We start from the raw sequence: 19,791 nt of genomic DNA on the forward strand, positions 1-19,791 counted from the left end.
AAACATGGACTGCTGATGCATCGTATCAGATTGTGTTTCTGTAACAATCTCAGTTGTGAACTACCCCGGATTACCATTATGAATGAGTGTGGTGGCAATCTGCAAAGATTTTCCATACTTTCAATGTTTTTGAGAGACACAGTGGCATTATACCTGGCATCATATGAGTATATCGGAAAATAGTTTCCCTAAGAAGACATTGAAATACAATTGTAAGAAAATCATGGCTTACTAAAGGGATGAAAATATCCTGTAACCAGAAAAGAGAAATTTATCTAATAGCAAGAAAGAGTAACAACCCAAAAACTGCCAAATAGTATAAAAAGTATTGTACTACATTAAGGAAAGTTATTAAAAAGTCCAGAATTGAATGTATTATGTCTGAGATTAGCAGTTCTGATAATAAAACCAAAACAACTTGGAGTATTGCTGTAAAGGAAACACATCAACCAAAAGCACAGGAACACCCTGTACTACCATCAAACTGATTGAAAAGTTTATTAACAAAAAGTCAGAATCAGAAAATATCTTTAATAATCATTTTCTACATGCTGTGAAGAAAATAGGGTTCAGACATTCATTAGAAAAGGCACAACTATATATAGAATAGAAAATACCTATATAATCTGATAAAAGTGAAATTCTTCCTGTGTGTCTTTCCAAAATCAGGAAGACAATAAACAGATTCAAAATTTAAAGCTCCATGTAATTGATGGCATTTCCAGCAGAGTACTAAAAGCTTGTTGAAAACAGATAGTAGGATTCTCAGCCATATATGTAATAGCTCACTTGACAAAGGCATTTTTCCTGATAGATTGAAATGTGCTATTGTTAAACCATTTCATAAAAAGGAGGATAAATCTGATGCTAAGAACTACTGCCCAGTGTCGTCTCTGACAGCCTTATCCAAAATTCTTGACTAAGTATTGTTTTCAAGAGTAGCTTCACACATTTGTAAAAATAAAGTACTAACAAAACATAAGTTTGGTTTTCAGAAACGCTTCTCAACAGAAAATGCTGTATATGATTTCACTGATAAAATATTATATACTCTGTGGAATTTTTTGGTGATCTCTCAGAGGCTGTTGATTGTGTCATTTTCTTCTAGATAAATTTATGATCCAATGCGTCTGAAATACTGATGGTATTACGTAGACATTATGTAATGAAATTCAAATTGCTGCTAAAGGAGTTGAGTGTTTTTATTGTGATAGATCCATTTTGGCTCAGTTGCCACCTTCAGACCATACAGTTGTTGCTGTCACTTTGTATTCTATTACAGCATAGTGAAGATTTAAGACTTTTATATTGTTAGCTGTTTTATGGTTTGTTGCTGTTAATTGAGCTTTCATTAATTTTATAATTTGAAGTTTTATCATCAGATTTGACAGATTGACAGTTTTGACGGCTTATCTTCTAGATAAGCTCAAGTACTGAGGTATGAGTGGGACGCTGCACAAATGGTTTAATTCAAAAGAAAGAAAATTTTATGCTCCTCAATCACAGCCTCAGACAGTGTGACCAGTAACCTTAATAGATGGGAACGAAAATTTATAATAAATTAAAAAGGAACAAGTTAATGCAGATGAATTTTGATCCACTTAAAAGAAAGCTATATGAGGCACGTTATTTCTCAGTGGCTGAATTCATGCAGGATGAACTGGAAATTTGAGCTGGATACAATGTGTTATATAACCCAAAAAATATCATTATAGTGTTATTATTCATTTTAGTGCTCTTGTTTATTAGTGTAGAACTCATTTTAACCGTATTATAAACTTTGACGTGTCTCTTGTACGCAAACCGAATGGATTGCAAATGTATGTCACAAGGTGAATAAACCACAAATCCATATAGTATTGAAAGCCTGATAGGTAGCAAGACAACATCATTACAAAATGTCGTATTCATGATCTATGGAACAAAGATTAAGGTATGTAGAGGTAGAACAACCACCAGAGTGTGTTAGTGTTGTCTTTGTTTAGTATTGTTACCAAGCCTGGTAGGGTATACAAGGGTTATGTACAGCATTAGATGCTGAGTGATCACTGTGAAGTACATGAAGATGCTGTGTAATCAATTGAGACAGCATTATTAGTGGATGAAGTTTCACAAATATGGACTATCAGTTTGTTTCATCATAGTGTTATTATTCATTTTAGTGCTATTGTTTATTAGTGTAGAACTCATTTTAACAGTATTATAAATTTTGACGTGTCTCTTGTATGCAAACCGAATGGATTGCAAATGTGTGTCATAAGGTGAATAAACCACAAATCCATATATGCAGATTCTTCAACCTGGTGTCAAGAATGGTGGCATACAGGATTAAGTGCTGCGTCCCTTATTGTACTTAATACATAATAATGACTTCACACTCTATATCCACAAGATGCAAAGCTAATTCTTTTTGCTGTTATTACAAGTATATTAATAACAGCAACAACAACCAACAAACAATATTTAGCTGAGGAAATTGTAAATAACATCTTTTTGAAAGTTATTAAGTAGTCACATGCTAATGGATTTTCATTAAATTTTGGTAAAACACAGTACATACAGTTCTGTACAGTTAATGGCAGAACACCATTAACAAATGCAAACTTTGAACAGAAATCTGTAGCTAACACAAAATATACAAAATTTTTGGGCATGTGTATTGATTTAACATTGAATTGGAACAAAGATATTGATGATCTGCTGAAACATTTGAGTTCAGATACTTATGGTATTACAGTAATTGCAAATTTTGATGATAAGCCTAGCAGTGAATTGGCCTACTATGTCTATTTTCATTAATTGCTTTTGTATGGCATCACAATAGCATCAATAGTCTGAGAGATAGCCAATTAACATTTAAAAACAAATTAAAAGAATTTCAGATGACAACTCCTTCTATTCAATAGATGAATTTTTAGATATAACTTAGTACTTTTGTAATTATACATAAAAAAATTGTGTCATGTAAAGAAACTTTTTGTTAAAGTGACATGTTCCTCATCATTATGAAGTGTCATATTCATGATCTGTGGAACAAGTATTAAGCTGCTCTAACCCAATCCAGTTACAAAAGTTTGAGCAAGCTTGCCTTAGGAGAGGATACAACAACTTCAAGACACCCTTCCTAACCCAATCAATGCATCCATCTAGTTGAGGGGGATGTGGATGCAACCTCATAATCATAAGAGGTGCCAAGTTCTTTGTAAATTTGGCTCAGTTTTGTTTCAATCTCCCTTTCTGAGATCTTTACATTTTTTCAGTTAGTGCATGTTTTTGGGGCTGTCTAGAGAATGTCAGATTGACTAACCAGGCAAAAAGTGATTTCTCTGTCTTCTGTGTTGCTAGACCCTGAGCCAAGTGATACCCTATATATTAATGATATTGATTTGTATTTAAGTAAAATGCATGATGATGAAAGTTATGTATGATAAGGAACCTTATCTCTGAGAGTTGCAGAAGACATCATTCATGAGTCAAGGAAATTCTTAGAACATATTGTATATATGAGGTAATAATGCAGATCATGCTCCAAGAAACGGTAACATGTTGTATCACTTTCAGTTCAGCCATCATTGCAAAGGCCAGCAGATACTTAGTTTTTATCTCGAACCTTTAACTGATCAATATTTTTCTCTTATTTCTTGCAATGATGACACAACTGGATACTACCCTAGGTAAAACAATTGATTTAAACTAATCAGACTGTAGTTTCTTCAGATTGTGGACATATGAGAATCAACACTAGGTAACAGATGTTGAGTTATGTTCACAAGAGGATAACAGTATCCCTACGCTACCTCTTTTGTCAACATTCTCTGTGTGTATATATTTTGTATGCTTGCTTGTACACAGCATGTTTGATTAAGTGTGAGCAAGCAAACCCCCAGTTTGCAGACCTCTAACAGAAAGATGTTGTTGTTGTTGTGGTCTTCAGTCCTGAGACTGGTTTGATGCAGCTCTCCATGCTACTCTATCCTGTGTAAGCTTCTTCATCTCCCAGTACTTACTGCAACCTACATCCTTCTGAATCTGCTTAGTGTTTTCATCTCTTGGTCTCCATCTACGATTTTTACCCTCCACGCTGCCCTTGATGCCTCAGAACATGTCCTACCAACCGGTCCCTTCTTCTTGTAAAGTTGTGCCACGAATTCCTCCTCTCCCCTATTCTATTCAATACCTCCTCATTAGTTACGTGATTTACCCTTCTAATCTTCAGCATCCTTCTGTAGCATCACATTTCGAAAGCTTCTATTCTCTTCTTGTCCAAACTATTTATCGTCCATGTTTCACTTACATACATGGCTACACTCCATACAAATACTTTCAGAAACGACTTCCTGACACTTAAATCTATACTCGATGTAAACAAATTCCTGTTCTTCAGAAACACTTTCCTTGCCATTGCCAGTCTACATTTTACATCCTCTCTACTTTGACCATCATCAGTTATTTTGCTTCCCAAATAGCAAAACTACTTTACAACTTTAAGTGTCTCAATTCCTAATCTAATTCCCTCAGCACCACCCGACTTAATTCGACTACACTCCATTATCCTTGTTTTACTTTTGTTGATGTTCATTTTATATCCTCCTTTCAAGACACTGTCCACTACATTCAACTGCTCTTCCAAGTCCTTTGCTGTCTCTGACAGAATTACAATGTCATCAGCGAACCTAAAAGTTTTTATTTCTTCTCTATGGATTTTAATACCTCCTCCTAATTTTTCTTTTATTTCCTTTACTGCTCACTCAATATACAGATTGAATAACATCAGGGAGAGGCTACAACCCTGTCTCACTCCCTTCCCAACCACTGCTTCCCTTTCATGCCCCTCGACTCTTATAACTGCCATCTGGTTTCTGTACAAATTGTAAATAGTCTTTCGCTCCCTGTATTTTACCACTGCCACCTGTAGAATTTGAAAGAGGGTATTCGAGTCAACATTGTCAAAAGCTTTCTCTAAGTCTACAAATGCAAGAAAAGCAGGTTTGCCTTTCCTTAATCTTTCTTCTAATATAAGGCATAATGTCAATATTGCCTCACGTGTTCCTATATTTCTATAGAATCCAAACTGATCTTCCCTGAGGTCAGCTTCTACCAGTTCTTCCATTCATCTGTAAAGAATTCGCATTAGTATTTTGCAGCTGTGACTTATTAAACTGATAGTTCAGTAATTTTCACATCTGTCAACACCTGCTTTCTTTGGGATTGGAATTATTATATTCTTCTTGGAGTCTGAGGTTATTTCACCTGTCTCATACATCTTGCTCACCAGATGGTAGAGTTTTGTCAGGACTGGCTCTCCCAGGGCTGTCAGTAGTTCTAATGGAATGTTGTCTACTCCCGGGGCCTTGTTTCGATTCAGGTCTTTCAGTGCTCTGTCAAACTCTTCACACAGTATTGTATCTCCCATTTCATCTTCATCTACATCCTCTTACATTTCCATAATATTATGCTCAAGTACATCACCCTTGCATAGACCCTCTATATACTCCTTCCACCTTTCTGCTTTCCCTTCTTTGCTTAGAACTGGGTTTCCATCTGAGCTCTTGATATTCATACAAGTGGTTCTCTTTTCTCCAAAGGTCTCTTTAATTTTTCTGTAGGCAGTATCTATCCTACCCCTAGTGACGTAAGCGTCTACATCCTTACATTTGTCCTCTAGCCATCCCTGCTTAGCAGTTTTGCACTTCCTGTCGATCTCATTTTTGAGACGTTTGTATTCCTTTTTGCCTCCTTCATTTACTGCATTTTTATATTTTCTCCTTTCATCAATTAAATTCAATATTTCTGCTGTTACCCAAGGATTTCTACTAGCCCTCATCGTTTTACCTACTTGATCCTCTGCTGCCTTCACTACTTCATCCCTCAGAGCTACCCATTCTTCTTCTACTGTATTTCTTTCCCCCATTCCTGTCAATTGCTCACTTATGTTCTCCCTGAAACTCTCTACTACCTCTGTTGTAGTCAGTTTATCAAGGTCCCATCTCCTTAAATTCCCACCTTTTTGCAATTTATTCATATTTAATCTACAGTTCATAACCAATCGATTGTGGTAAGAGTCCACATCTGCCCCTGGAAACGTCTTACAATTTAAAACCTGGTTCCTAAATCTCTGTCTTACCATTATATAAACTATCTGATACCTTTTAGTATCTCCAGGGTTCTTCCATGTATACAACCTTCTTTCATGATTCTGAAACCAAGTGTTAGCTCTGTGCAAAATTCTACCAGACGGGTTCCTCTTTCATTCCTTACCCCCAATCCATATTCACCTACTATGTTTCCTTCTCTCCCTTTTTGTACTGCCAAATTCCAGTCACCCATGACTATTAAATCTTTGTTTCCCTTCACTACCTGAATAATTTCTTTTATCTCATCATACATTTCATCGATTTCTTCATCATCTGCAGAGCTAGTTGGCATATTGGGCTTCGTGTCTATCTTGGCCACAATAATGCGTTCACTATGCTGCTTCTAGTAGTTTACCCGCACTCCTATTTTTTAATTCATTATTAAACCAACTCCTGCATTACCCCTAATTGATTTTGTATTTATAACCCTGTATTCACCTGATGAAAAGTCTTGTTCCTTCTGCCACTGAACTTCACTAATTCCCACTATATCTAACTTTAACCTATCCATTTCCTTTTTTAAATTTTCTGACCTACCTTCCCAATTAAGGAATCTGACATTCCACACTTCGATCCGTAGAACACCAGTTTTCTTTCTCCTTATAACGAATTCCTCCTGAGTAGTCCCCGCCCGGAGATCCAGATGGGGGTCTATTTTACCTCTGGAATATTTCACCCAAGAGAACGCCATCATCATTTAACCATACAGTAAAGCTGCATGCCCTCAGGAAAAATTACAGCTCTAGTTTCCCCTTGCTTTCAGCTGTTTGCAGTACCAGCACAGCAAGGCCATTTTGGTTAGTGTTACAAGGCCAGATCAGTCAATCATCCAGACTGTTGCCCCTGCAACTACTGAATAGGCTGCTGCCCCTCTTCAGTAACCACACATTTGTCTGGCCTCTCAACATATACCCCTCCAGTGTGGTTGCACCTACGATATGGCCATCTGTATCGCTTAGGCACGCAAGCCTCCACACCAACGGCAAGGTCCATGGTTCATGGGAGAACAGAAAGATATGAAAAATGAAAGAAAGAAAGACACACAAAATTTAGAAAGGTACGAGGGAGCCCAGAAAGTAACGCACTGCATGTTTTTCTTCTCAGTTCAGATGTGAATCATTATGTATATATTATTTGAAGTCTTCTGAGTGAGTGTGCCAAGTTTCTATCACTTCTGACACATAGCGTAGCTGCAGGACAATTTCTAATTGGCATCTGTAGGTTAACATACATTACAAGCAATGTGCTGTCATTGAATTTCTCACTGCAAAGAAAGAAACTGTTGGAATGTTCACATGCCTGCACATCTGCTGTGACAGAAGTACAGTTAGTCACTGGACACAGAGAGTGAGGTCATCAGAAGGCAGTTCGGTGGAGCTCCACGATTTGCAGCGGTCAGGGAGTCTATTCACGGCTGTCACATCTGACACACCTGACCTAGCCCCCTCAGACTTCCCCTTGTTTGGGCCATTAAAGGGCGCCATTTGTGGAAGACATTTTGAATATGATCAGGAAGTGATTCACACAGTGAAGCACTGACTCCACTACCAGGACAAGGATTGGTACTGGCAGGGCATACATGCCATTGTTTCATGCTGGAGGAAGGCCATAGAACAGGATGGAGATTATGTGGAAAAATAGGGTGTGTACATGAAACACCATTCTCTGTGCGTGCAATTCTCATGATGTTCAATAAAGAACTGTTGAAGAAAAAAGATGTGGTGCATTACTTTATGGACAACCCTTGTAATTAAGGGGGAATTTTATGTGGATGTAATGTAAGAGGATGGAATGTGGTGGGAACAGGAGAAAAGGTAGAGACAAAAGTGGAGAACCCAGATTTTAAACTCAACAACATTTTGCTTACCACCATGCTGTGGTTATCCAGTAGACACTTTGACACAATTTTGCACCTGGCATTCATCCAGGCTAAAAGCTGGTTCATGATATGAAGAACATATTACACTGTAGAACTGCAGTTAAGCTGGTATTTAACATATCTGATATCACTAGAGGCTCTGTCTTTAAGGCTGTATGGACTGCCAGTGATAGGCCTATAGCAGGAAGTGGTGCATGTATTAATGGTGCAGGACTTAGTGCAGCCTAAGTAAACAACAGAATATTGCTTTGGCTGGGATGCAAGATAGTTAAAGCCATTGTGAAAATGTAGTTCATTTGTTGAAATGCTGTATGGTACTGTACAACCATGACATATTTTTCAATCTGCTAACACCTGCACTGTATCTATCTCTAGACTATGCCCAGTCTACTCTACTTTCCAAATAAAAGGTTTACATTTCCTTTGAGACTTCCTACACTATTCTAGTCCAGCTGCATCTTCTTGTCCTCATACTTTTCTTCCAGTCTGCAATTATTTCTACCATTGTCCATCTACATCTACATCTACACGGATACCCCACAAATCACATTTAAGTGCCTGGCAGAGAGATCATCAAACCATCTTCACAATTCTCTGTTATCCCAAACTTGTGTAGTGCGTGGAAAGAACAAACACCTATATCTTTCCGTATGAGCTCTGATTTCCTTTATTTTATCATGGAGATCATTTCTCCTTGTGAAGTTTGGCATCAACAAAATATTTTCACATTCAGAGAAGAAATATGGTGATTGGAATTTTCTGAGAAGATTCTACCACAACAAAAAATGCCTTTGTTTTAATGATCTCCACCGCAAATCCCATATCATTTCAGTGACACTCTCTCCCATATTTTGAGATAATACAAAATGTGCTGCCCTTCTTTGAACTTTTTTGATGTGCTCTGTTAATCCTATCTGGTAATGATGTCACACTGTGCAGCAGTATTCTAAAAGAGGATGGACAAGCATAGTGTAGGCAGTCTCCTTAGTAGATCTGTTACATTTTCTAAGTGTCCTGCCAATAAAATGCAATCTTTGGTTAGCCTTCCTCACAAGATTTTCTATGTGTTCCTTCCAATTTAAGTTGTACATAATTGTAATTCCCAGGTATTAAGTTGAACTTAAGGCCTGTAGATTTGACTGTTTTATCATATAACTCAAGTTTAATGGATTCCTCTCAGTACTCACGTGGATGACCTCACACTATTTGTTATTTAAGGTCAATTGCCAATTTTTGCACCATACAGATATCTTTAGTAAATAGTTTTGCAATTTGTTTTAATCTTCTGATGACTTCACTAGTTGGTAAACAACAGTGTCATTTGCAAACAACCTAAGTTGGCTGCTCAAATTATCTCCCTCATCATTTATATTGATAAGGAACAGCAAAGGGCTTATAACACTACCTTGGGGAATGCCAGAAATCACATCTATTTTACTCGATGACTTTCTGTCAATTACTGCAAACTGTGATCTCTTTGACAGGAAATCAATAATCCAGTCACATAACTGAGACAATATTCCATAAGCATGGAATAAGCCTTCCGAAAATCCAGAAATACGGAAGCTGAAATCCTTTGTCAATAGCCCTCAAAAGTTTATGTGAGTAAAGAGCTAGTTGTGTTTCACAAGAATGAAGTTTTCTATTTCCATGTTGACAGTGTGTCAATAGACCATTTTCTTCAAGGTAATTCATAATGTTCTAACACAATATATGATCCGAAATCCTGATGCATATCCATGTTAATGATATGGGCCTGTAGTTTTGTGGATTACTCCTGCTGCCTTTCTTGAATACTGGTGTGACCTGTGCATTTTTCCAGTGTTTGGGTATGGGTCTTTTGTCAAACCAAGGTTGTTTATGGTTGTTAAGTATGGAGCTATTGCATTGGCATACTCTGAAAGGAACCTAATTTATATACAGTCTGGACCAGAAGACTTGCTTTTATCAACTGATTTAAGTTGCTTCACTGGTCCTCTCACACACTTCTTACTTGCTGGATCAGAGCACTGGTTCCAATTGCTTCTGCTGCAATCAATTACATATTTTGCACTAACAAGATATTCTAGTTCTCTGAAGAAGGACTTTATCCATATGCTCATTTGATAAGTATACTTTTCTATGTCCTTGCATTCTGCCCATTATGTCCTTTGTTTGATTTGTATATATCTATGGGTTTTGATGTAGGCATACATGCAGATATATGTATTGGCCTACAGAGAGGCATTTGTTTAGCTGTAAATGAAATACTAGATTCTTTAACAACCAAGTGTCTATTCTCACACATTTGTTGACACATGTTAGGGAAACACAAACAAATAAAGGTTTATCTTCACAGGACAATAACACAAGGCAAAACATTACATTCTCTCCCTCATAATAGCAGAATTAGAAAAATTACAATCTGACATGTAATTCACAGATCTTCAGTTGCATACCTGGAAAAGAAATGATTACAGCAAATAATACTGTTGTAAGTATCTCACAACAAAATATTGAGGAAACCTGGATATTCTTCTCCACTGCAAGGTATTAAGTAAAGATAACACTGTAAAAATAAAACACTGTACATGGGTTTCAATAGACAATGATTTAAACATGAATTAATGTAATCTATTATTTATCTCTGATTTTTACATATTATAACATATCTCGTAGGTGAACAACCTATATGCAATATATAATCTCTGGCTGTACAGTTATCAACAAAATTTGGCTTCTTCAAGATTTTAATTAAACATGGAAAGAGAAAAATCTGGTAAATGACTTGTGGCTTTTGTAACTTTCACAGCATTTCTGTGAAAAATCATATATGCCTATCTTCTCAGAAATTGAACAGCTCATACTCCTAATGTTGCTCTTTTCTCTTCTATTAGCTAAGTAATTATCTCTGCCCTAATAGAACCTGTTGAGTAAATGATATGTACGTAGTCTTTTTGGCCATATGAACAGTTACATTAAATTTTTCACTTTCAAATTTTGTATTCAGTTTGAATAAATTGCAAGAGCATGTTTTAATTAAATACATCACACCATTATAGATTTCGAGAGAAAAATCTGATAGAAGACATTTAGCTTGTATGTATCTGTATTGAGTGTAAAAATGTATAGTATGTATTACTAATAACCATATGAGCAATTGTGGCAAAATATGTATCACTAATGCATACTATATGTGTAGAAATGGCTACATAGTAAATATTATGTCTTTCAAGACAAGTGAAAAGAGTTTAATTTGGTATGATAATCCAAGCAAAATAATGTTTTTTGTTTTTTGCTGTTTGCTGCAAACTAACATAATGAGTTGATAGTGTCATTAATTGTAAATGTGCTCATCATTTTAACTATTTTTTATTTTCAAACGTATACTATCTAAAATTACATTATGTACCTGAAGTTAGTAATTTGATTTTCCAGCAAAATTCTAAGTCTTTCCTTAATCTCCTGGAATTTCTCCTTTTCTTCATGGGTCACAGTTCCAACACCATCAGGTCTGAAACAGTAAACATCATTTTCTTTCCTTTTTACTTTGATTAGATTTAATGGCAAATGTTATACAAACATTACATGGTATTGCAGTAATTATAGGTACTGATGATGTGTTTGTCTGTGTAATAGTGATCCAAAGAAGCAAAATAGAACAAAACTGAATGCACACATTCAAATTTCATGCAATGCAATTAGTTGAAAGATGCATCATACTTCAAAATATTCTTTGGTTTTTAACATAAATAAACATCAAGCTTTTCCAAGAGAATTTTCCCAACTTTTTATACTGTGTTCAATACACTATGTTCACAAACATAATACATGTCAACAGCTGGTGGGGTGCCTGGTAAACAAGAGTCTCTGCTGGATCAGTGGCAAAATGGTGCAACATGCAATATGGTATGTCATTGCAAAACAGAATGAAACAAAATGTGTGGATATGTTATATTTAAAATAATGATTCTGAAATGAAAGAGCAGTTCAGTTAAGTAACATAATTTAACTCTATATCACCAAATGTAGTAATATCTCATAACATAAAACTAAGCTATTAAGCACACAACAGTCAACAACACATACATATCCTTAAGTTGGGCAAACCGGATAGCCATTGAGAAAAGTGCTAAGGTTAAGAATGTGTGGAGGCAAAAAGAGAACAAAAAGTGTGCAAATATTAAGTATACAGATAACTGAATGCAAAAGAATTATTCATCAAGATATGACAATATCTACATATTAAATGTACATCTGTAGCAAAATACGTAACAGACAGAAATCACTTCCTCCTGCTTAGCTTAATTTTTCTGTGATCATTTTGTAAATTGAAAGTCTCTGAGTGTACAAACAACCACCAAGGACTATAACTGGCATTCACACTTCTCGCCAACACAAGAAGGTATCAAGGAATAATCAGTAAATTTCAACACAGGTTAAAATGCTATGAATAAATAAATTTCTTCTCATCATAACATAAAAATAATGTAGGTTGCTGAGAATGGCAATATGACTGATGTTTCTTCCACTTTAAGTACATGAAAACTATAAAACTCATTGTTCATCTTTCAAAGATCACAGTCATGCTACCAGCATCAGTACCAGCAATTGTTGCACCACCCATGCCAAGTCATATCATTACAGATAAACATACTGTATATGAAAATATCTCATTGAGTATTGCCAAAGCATAGGTGCAAAGCCATTTTCCTCATATTGATATCATATTTCTGCCACTGTCAGAAGCATCTTCTTTAGATAACAATAATTAATATACAAGTACTACAGTAAGTGTTTAGTTCACAGTCATCACTTCCACTCTCTTCTCTGTCAGATAAATGAACCATTGTTTCTTGGTGCTATTATTTGTAGCATAAAATATAAAAACTGCATGCAATACTACTATGTAATGTTAATAAACCACAACCATCTAAATGACAGGCTGAGGAATTTTGTCCGTCATCCCACATATGAAAGGCCCATGACACGTCCACTGAACTGACAATGAAGAAATAAGTTTGATGTACCAAATATGAAGATCAAAGTCTCTAATTTTCAGGAATAAACTGTACCAATATTTCTGAATGTACCATCTCAAAAACATTACCTTCTGCAACATTCCATCATTTTCCACATCATATTCTGTTACTGACGGTAACTTGTTGCCGTCTCCCAATATTCTACACCACAATACATTTAGCTCAACTGAGAGATCCTATCATTATGCTACATCACTAGCCCTATGAGCACTGGCCAAGTATACTATAGGAAAAGGCTGTTGTGACTGGAAGCACAACATTCTTTTTAGGCCACTATATTGACAGTGTACTGTGCCTAATTCAATTCATGTAAAACAATTCTTTCTGGGGTTAAATGCAGTATTAATGAAAGTGTATAAGAGAGATACTTAACTCCTATTTTAAAGTGAACATACCAGCCACAGTTAAGCAAATCATTTGCTGAGTCAAAGCTTGAGAATGACAATGTATGGGTAACTGTTCATCAGTAACCAACTTTTCAGTATGGAACAACATAACTCCTACACATGGTGTGTATGCCAGATAACTTCAGATAACTGAACACAAAAATTATCAGTACAAAGTTTGATTCAGTGCATGATCAAAACATAGAAAAAGGTGAAAATAATGGATGAGTTGTAAGACATGCTAAGGGACATGTATGACTGGTCTGAAGTCACAGCAGATATTACATCACTGTTGTTGGATGAGTGGAATTTTTACACATGTTTATTTGAGTTAAAACAAGCTACTGGTTCATCTCATTATCTCCCATCCCCCCTTTTCTACCCTCCTACTTAGTACCACTGAGGCATAGCATCCAATTAATAGAAAAATGTGTTGTAGTACTTATTTCAAATGCCTTTCATATACATTCATGCAGATTTACTCCCAGTGTTACAGTTAATAAGAAAATTCAGTTTTAAATCAATCATGATACATTTTTCCTCAATATAAGATGTAAAAATATTTTTATTATGAGAATACTAAGTTATTAGTTTTGCTCCCAGCATCCTATGAATCATGGAAATATTTAGCTTCTGGGAATGTTGGGAGCATCTGCACATCAAGCCAGCATCCACGATGCTGTATCAAAAACTGTTGGAATTGTCTATTAAGCTTTTGTTATCAGATTTATGCCAACTAAACAGCAGAACTGAAAAACCAAAAACTTGTCAATTTCTAATACAACAGTGGGAAATCCTGGTTGGAGAAAGTGAAAGATAATGAGTAGTAACATAGTGGAGATGTTTGTTACTGTCTATACAAATAAAAGTGTGTACACAGTAACTCAGCTTATGATGCTGCATTCTACATAAAAATATACATCTTCACACTCAGAACTACATTGTCTGAGAAAAAAAAAAAAAAATGAAATGATCGTATGGCATTGTTGGCCGGGAGGCCCCATGCAGGGAAGTTTGGCCGCAGTATTGCAAGTCCTTTTGACTGTGGTGGAGATAGCTGTATAAACACAGATTGCAGTTATAGAGCAAGGTAGTATGACATGTGAAGGATGTGGTGGAGAGACAGTTTTCATGTACTGAAGTCACTGAAACTGGTATTAGTGACAAGGGAGAGGAGAGGAATGTATCACAATAGAACCCATTGTGAAGCTACCATTCATTTAGATAAACATCGTATTAGTTGCAACAGCATGTATGGCCACAGGGTAATCTAATTTGTCTTTCAGAGCTGTTCATTTACACTGATACTGATGGGCAGCCAGGTACTGTTCAGACCAAGACAAAAGACAATGCAGTAGTTGTAGCACAGTTAAAGACGATGCAATTGATTTCCAGTGGAACCTGTCTTGCTGAGATAGAATACAACATATCTGGACTGGAAATGGATGTGCTAGGTGAATACATGAAACAAATCCTACATGTGGCCTTGGACAAAAATATGATACATGCTGCAGTGCATTGGATGCAGGCATAGTATAAGGAAGAATTAAGAATTAAGAGTTAAAATTTAAGAATGTTGTTGGCTGAAGGAATCTTAACAAAACAGAATAAATTCCAGAAAGAGGAAGTTTACAAAATTCCAGTTTGATCAGTTGTTGAGTAGTGTTCATCCGTCTTGCAGTCTTACCATGTAAGGTTAGTAGATGAGCTGAGAATGATCCCAGTATGAGTAATACTTCTTGGAGTGGGTTTGTTTCATAAGCAAAAAAATGTTACAAATGTGCTCATACAATTCTAGTATCAGATATTACAAAAGAGACTTCTTTTATCATTGAGAGGTTTAACCATTAAAAAAAATTCCTAAAAGAGTCACAAAACATATTGACCTATTGGAGAAGGAAGAGAAATTCTGATTTATCCACAGTTTCTAGGAAATGATCATTAAAGATAACTCAGTAACTTCTCTAGTCACTCAGTTCCGTGAACTGACAAGTCAAGCTCTCTGTTGCTCCCCAAACAATGTCTCCACTGTAAACAATTCTTTTCTGATTTTTGACTGTGATTTTTTCATCTGACATGTGCAGATTATACTATTAGCCTTTCTGTTAAGATTTATTGAGACATCAATAGATTTTTGTGTAATGATCAGTGATACCATTAGCTACATGAACCACAACATGTATGATGGTCACCTATAGGCTGCAACACTAATCATAAGAAATTATAAACCTTGCTCAAAAGCAGACACTGAATTTATATAAAACTGCTTTATGGAAATTTAAAAAAGTATTAACAGGTCACAAAAATTAACTATAATAAAAAATTACAAAAATAGTAAAGACTTTGACAGAATTACAGCAAGAAATCTTTGAAAGACTACCAGTCACATAACTAACTTACAATGGAATTAAAGGTTATAGAGGATGCCAAAACCAACTCACATTGAAACACAAATTAGGGAACTCTACATTTCTGTCTCTGAAGTACATGCTGTGGTAGATATGATCACCAGAGAATAAATTACAAACAGTTTAGTCTCCAAGTTAAGAAATCATAGAAGTATATGCACAAGCAAAAGAAATGTGGTGAGGATTAGAAAATAAACAGGGGGTGGATTAAGTATGGAGGATAGGTTAAGACATTCACAGGTGTTAACAAATACTGTAGAAGACATATGTAAACTGAAACACAAGCAAGGCAACACACCCATGGACAGCACATGTTTACACATATTGAAGGCTAATACTTAATTAGGAATTAAAATTTAAATAACTGATGTCCAGTATTTGTTCACGTCAAAGGAAATCATGTTATCAGATACCCAAAAAAGGCAAATACAGGTAAATATAGGAACTCCCTGATCAATATGTGATACTTTATATGTGTACAACTGCTGCCTGAAAAGAAATGTAAAATAATACCAAACATTTTGACAGATTATCTGCAAAAACTAACAGTAAATTAGGAACAATAGAACTTATATATTGAAGTAGAAAAAAAGACACTAAATAAAGCAGTGAACATTTCTAGGAACTGATAGATCAAACATAATTTTCTATAGAGATAGAGAAATAAATAGCAATGAATTGTAAGAATGTGCAGCAATATCTAAAATGGAAAATCAGACCCATTTCTGTTTATCACAAATAAAGTAAGCAAAGCTGTACCTAAGGGCAAATGGTGAAAAAGCTAATTAAAGAATAAAATAAAATTTCAGAACAGAAAAAAAAGTTAAAAGAGAGGGAACAATGAGTCTAATGTCCAACAGGAACACTGGTGACTAAGTAAATCTTACAAGAAATAATTAATGGAAAAACTGAGAAAGTAGCAAATATGAGGTCATGCTGAAAAGTAATGCCTCCGAATTTTTTATTCAGTTCTTAATATTGGTTGTGGTATTATATGTCACCAATTTCCCCACATCACTGACACAAGTTGCAGCCTTGTGCCACTATATGGTTCTGAATTGTAGTGTGTAACATTGTGATGTGTAACACAACTATGTCAGTGTGTGTGAAACAGCATGCTGTAATCAAGTTTCTTATCGTAGACAATGTGCCTTTGACTGAAATCAATAGAATAATCAAAGCTGTGTATGATAATGATTGTATCAGCTTCAGTAATGTGTGATAGTGGATTGTACGTGCTCACAATGAAGGAAACAGTGGTGCTATCCTCAAATGTGTGACAGAGTGTAGAGTGGACTTAAATAACACCTTCGAGGACATCACGTTTACACTGATGTGGTGCAAGCAGGTATGAGGTTGTGGCTCCATTAAAAATCAAAAAAATTCTTTAGAGATGGTCTTAACAAACTGGTATCTCATCAGGAGAAATTTTCTCATTGCAAGGGTCACTATATTGAGAAATAAATATGTAAACATGAAGAGTAAATATGTAGTGTGTTAATAAAGTTTGGTTTATTTAAAAAGCTTCAAGAATTTCCACATAAAAAATTTGGAGGCATTATTTTCAGCATGCCCTCAGACATTACAAAATAAACACAACAGTTTTATGGATTTTAGGGAAAAAAATTGAATGTAGATGTTATGAGGGCCAGCACACAAACACATTTAATGATAATGTTTATTTACAATCACATGCTACACACACGAGACAAGCTAAGTCTTCCAATTTACATTTGAAATATACATAAATATATGACACATGTATGCTGTCTACTCTCACCCCCTTCACCTCCCTCTCACTGCATGCATTTGACATCATGGAGGGCTGTGCTGCAATTTATACATACACTTACTCGGCAATGTCTCAGACAAGTTGAGACTAGACGTGTTCAAACTTGCACATGTCTTATTTCTCACATTTTATGGATACAGGCAGCACATGTATCAGGTTCCCACCAGAGGAGGCACAACTGTGTATTAGTGGACTGTTAAGAACAAGAAGGGGGCAGTATGTAATGTTAAAGAAGGGAATGTATATGATGTATTTAAATGTTATGTATGTGGTAAATTCTCCAGGGTGAGCTACCTGTGATATTTCAGCAACTCTGTATACCAAAGTGTTACCATATGCACCAGGATAGAAAATGGGACTTTGCTATGATTTCTAACAAAATGGAGGTGTGTGATTATACAACATTAAACCAGGACTTCTGTGTGCAAGTACACTACCAAGAAAACAGCAGTATTACTGTGAACAGTGATACAACAGTCCGAACACACATTCCAAGTGTGGATTAACTCCAAGTGTAAAATGAACATATATAAGAAATTTATATATCAAATCACAAACCTTACAGTGGACAAAAACATTGGTAACAATTTTATTGGTCCCATAAAGTACCCTGATCTACAAGAAACTTTTTTGTCTTCCTTGGCTACAGAACATGGTTTTCCCAGACTGGAAGCTATAATTTATGACGGCAGAAAGATGATGTTTTTGAGCCTGTGGAAGACCATCCAAATGCATTAAAAACCAACAAACAATATAAGACATGACCTCTGTACTTTTTGCCAGGTTTTTCTATGTGACATAAGTGACTGGATCATTTACAGGACATTTCCAGTGTGTTGTTTAACAATTTTCTGCTATGTATGTACTGTACTGGGACAATAAGAATACATGAAATTCGACTGATGTACAAGTAAACCTTCGAGACAGTCAAGACCAAGAAAAGACTGTAAATTACATTTTTCCTGAATATGGTTTTAATTATTTACTTTAAACTATATGGAAAATGTTGACACAGACTCCAACAAGAACAACATAAGTGTTGCATTATTGCTCAGTTCTCAGTCCAGGACATTGTTCTCCACTATACCATCAAACATAGATATTGTTGAATTAGGATGTGTTCACATGAATAATGTTCTTCCACAGATCTTAAGAAAAAGAGGAATTCTATCAAACACACTTAAACCATTCTCTAGCAAGCATGTTTCTTAACTTTATAATTCAATTGTGGTATCTGAACATACATAATTTAGTGGAAGCTAGATATAAAAACATAGATCAGCTTAAGGGGCAGACAGTACATCCTTGACGTTGAGATATTACAAAGTAATATTTTTGAAGCTTTTCTATTCTGTTGCCACCAACGTGACCATTTTGCTGCTGTATTCATACGTCATTTGCTATTAAATCTGAACATTGCTAGTTATATAACTGGAGCAATGGATGAAGCACTGGCTCCTAAATGTATGATAAGAAAAAAATGAGAAAGTAGTAGCTGTCTATTTTTGAAAACACTTCTCTATTCTTAAGGTTTTACAGGTATTAATGTGTGATTGTAGTAAAAGTGTAATCAACAAGAGCAGGAGCCTGGGCTGAGACACTTTGAGTATACAAGATTCTGAAGAAGTTTTGGCTACCCTCCCTTGTGGCTGCATGCCACTTTTCATGTGTGAACTTTCTTCAGCTGAACCATTACTCTCACTTCATGAGAGTGAAATACATAACCATTACTCTTAGTGCATAAACAACAGCAACTAAGGCTTTCCTAACCAAGCCTATGTTAAAGAATAAAAATTGTTAGTCTGTATAATAGTTTTCAGTTTATTTCTCACCATTATGTGCCAAACTATTAATGCAGAAGTGGATGATTAACATCACTAACACTTTATCTTTACTTATCCTTACGCAACTGACATTTATAAAGGACCCACATCATTCATAGCAGCTAAATTACCCCAAGTACCATTCTTCTCTAGCATGTTAAATAAATACAAATAGTTGCACTCTTCAGGTAAGGGAAAATCAACATTACCCTGGCTCAGTTCTCATCTCTTGAACTGAGTGTAATAAGAAAATGCACTGCATATTGTGTAAAATATTTCAAAACCAAATAACCCTACAGCCAAAGAAAGGGAAAAAGTATGTAGCTTGTGTTTGCCTTTCATTGCCAC

At 35.6% G+C, this 19,791-nt stretch overlaps 1 protein-coding gene across 1 annotated transcript in view; it reads right to left on the bottom strand.

Moving 5' to 3' along the window:
- The window catches only part of LOC124722506 (calcium-dependent secretion activator-like), a 798,081-nt gene that overhangs the window by 390,846 nt on the left and 387,444 nt on the right, over nt 1-19,791 (bottom strand). The window contains exon 11 of the mRNA XM_047247660.1: nt 11,405-11,506. Within this exon, the coding sequence (XP_047103616.1) occupies nt 11,405-11,506 (102 nt within the window). The remainder of the gene's footprint in view (nt 1-11,404; nt 11,507-19,791) is intronic.

This window comes from Schistocerca piceifrons, chromosome X, assembly GCF_021461385.2.
Source record: "Schistocerca piceifrons isolate TAMUIC-IGC-003096 chromosome X, iqSchPice1.1, whole genome shotgun sequence".
Lineage (NCBI taxonomy): Eukaryota > Metazoa > Arthropoda > Insecta > Orthoptera > Acrididae > Schistocerca > Schistocerca piceifrons.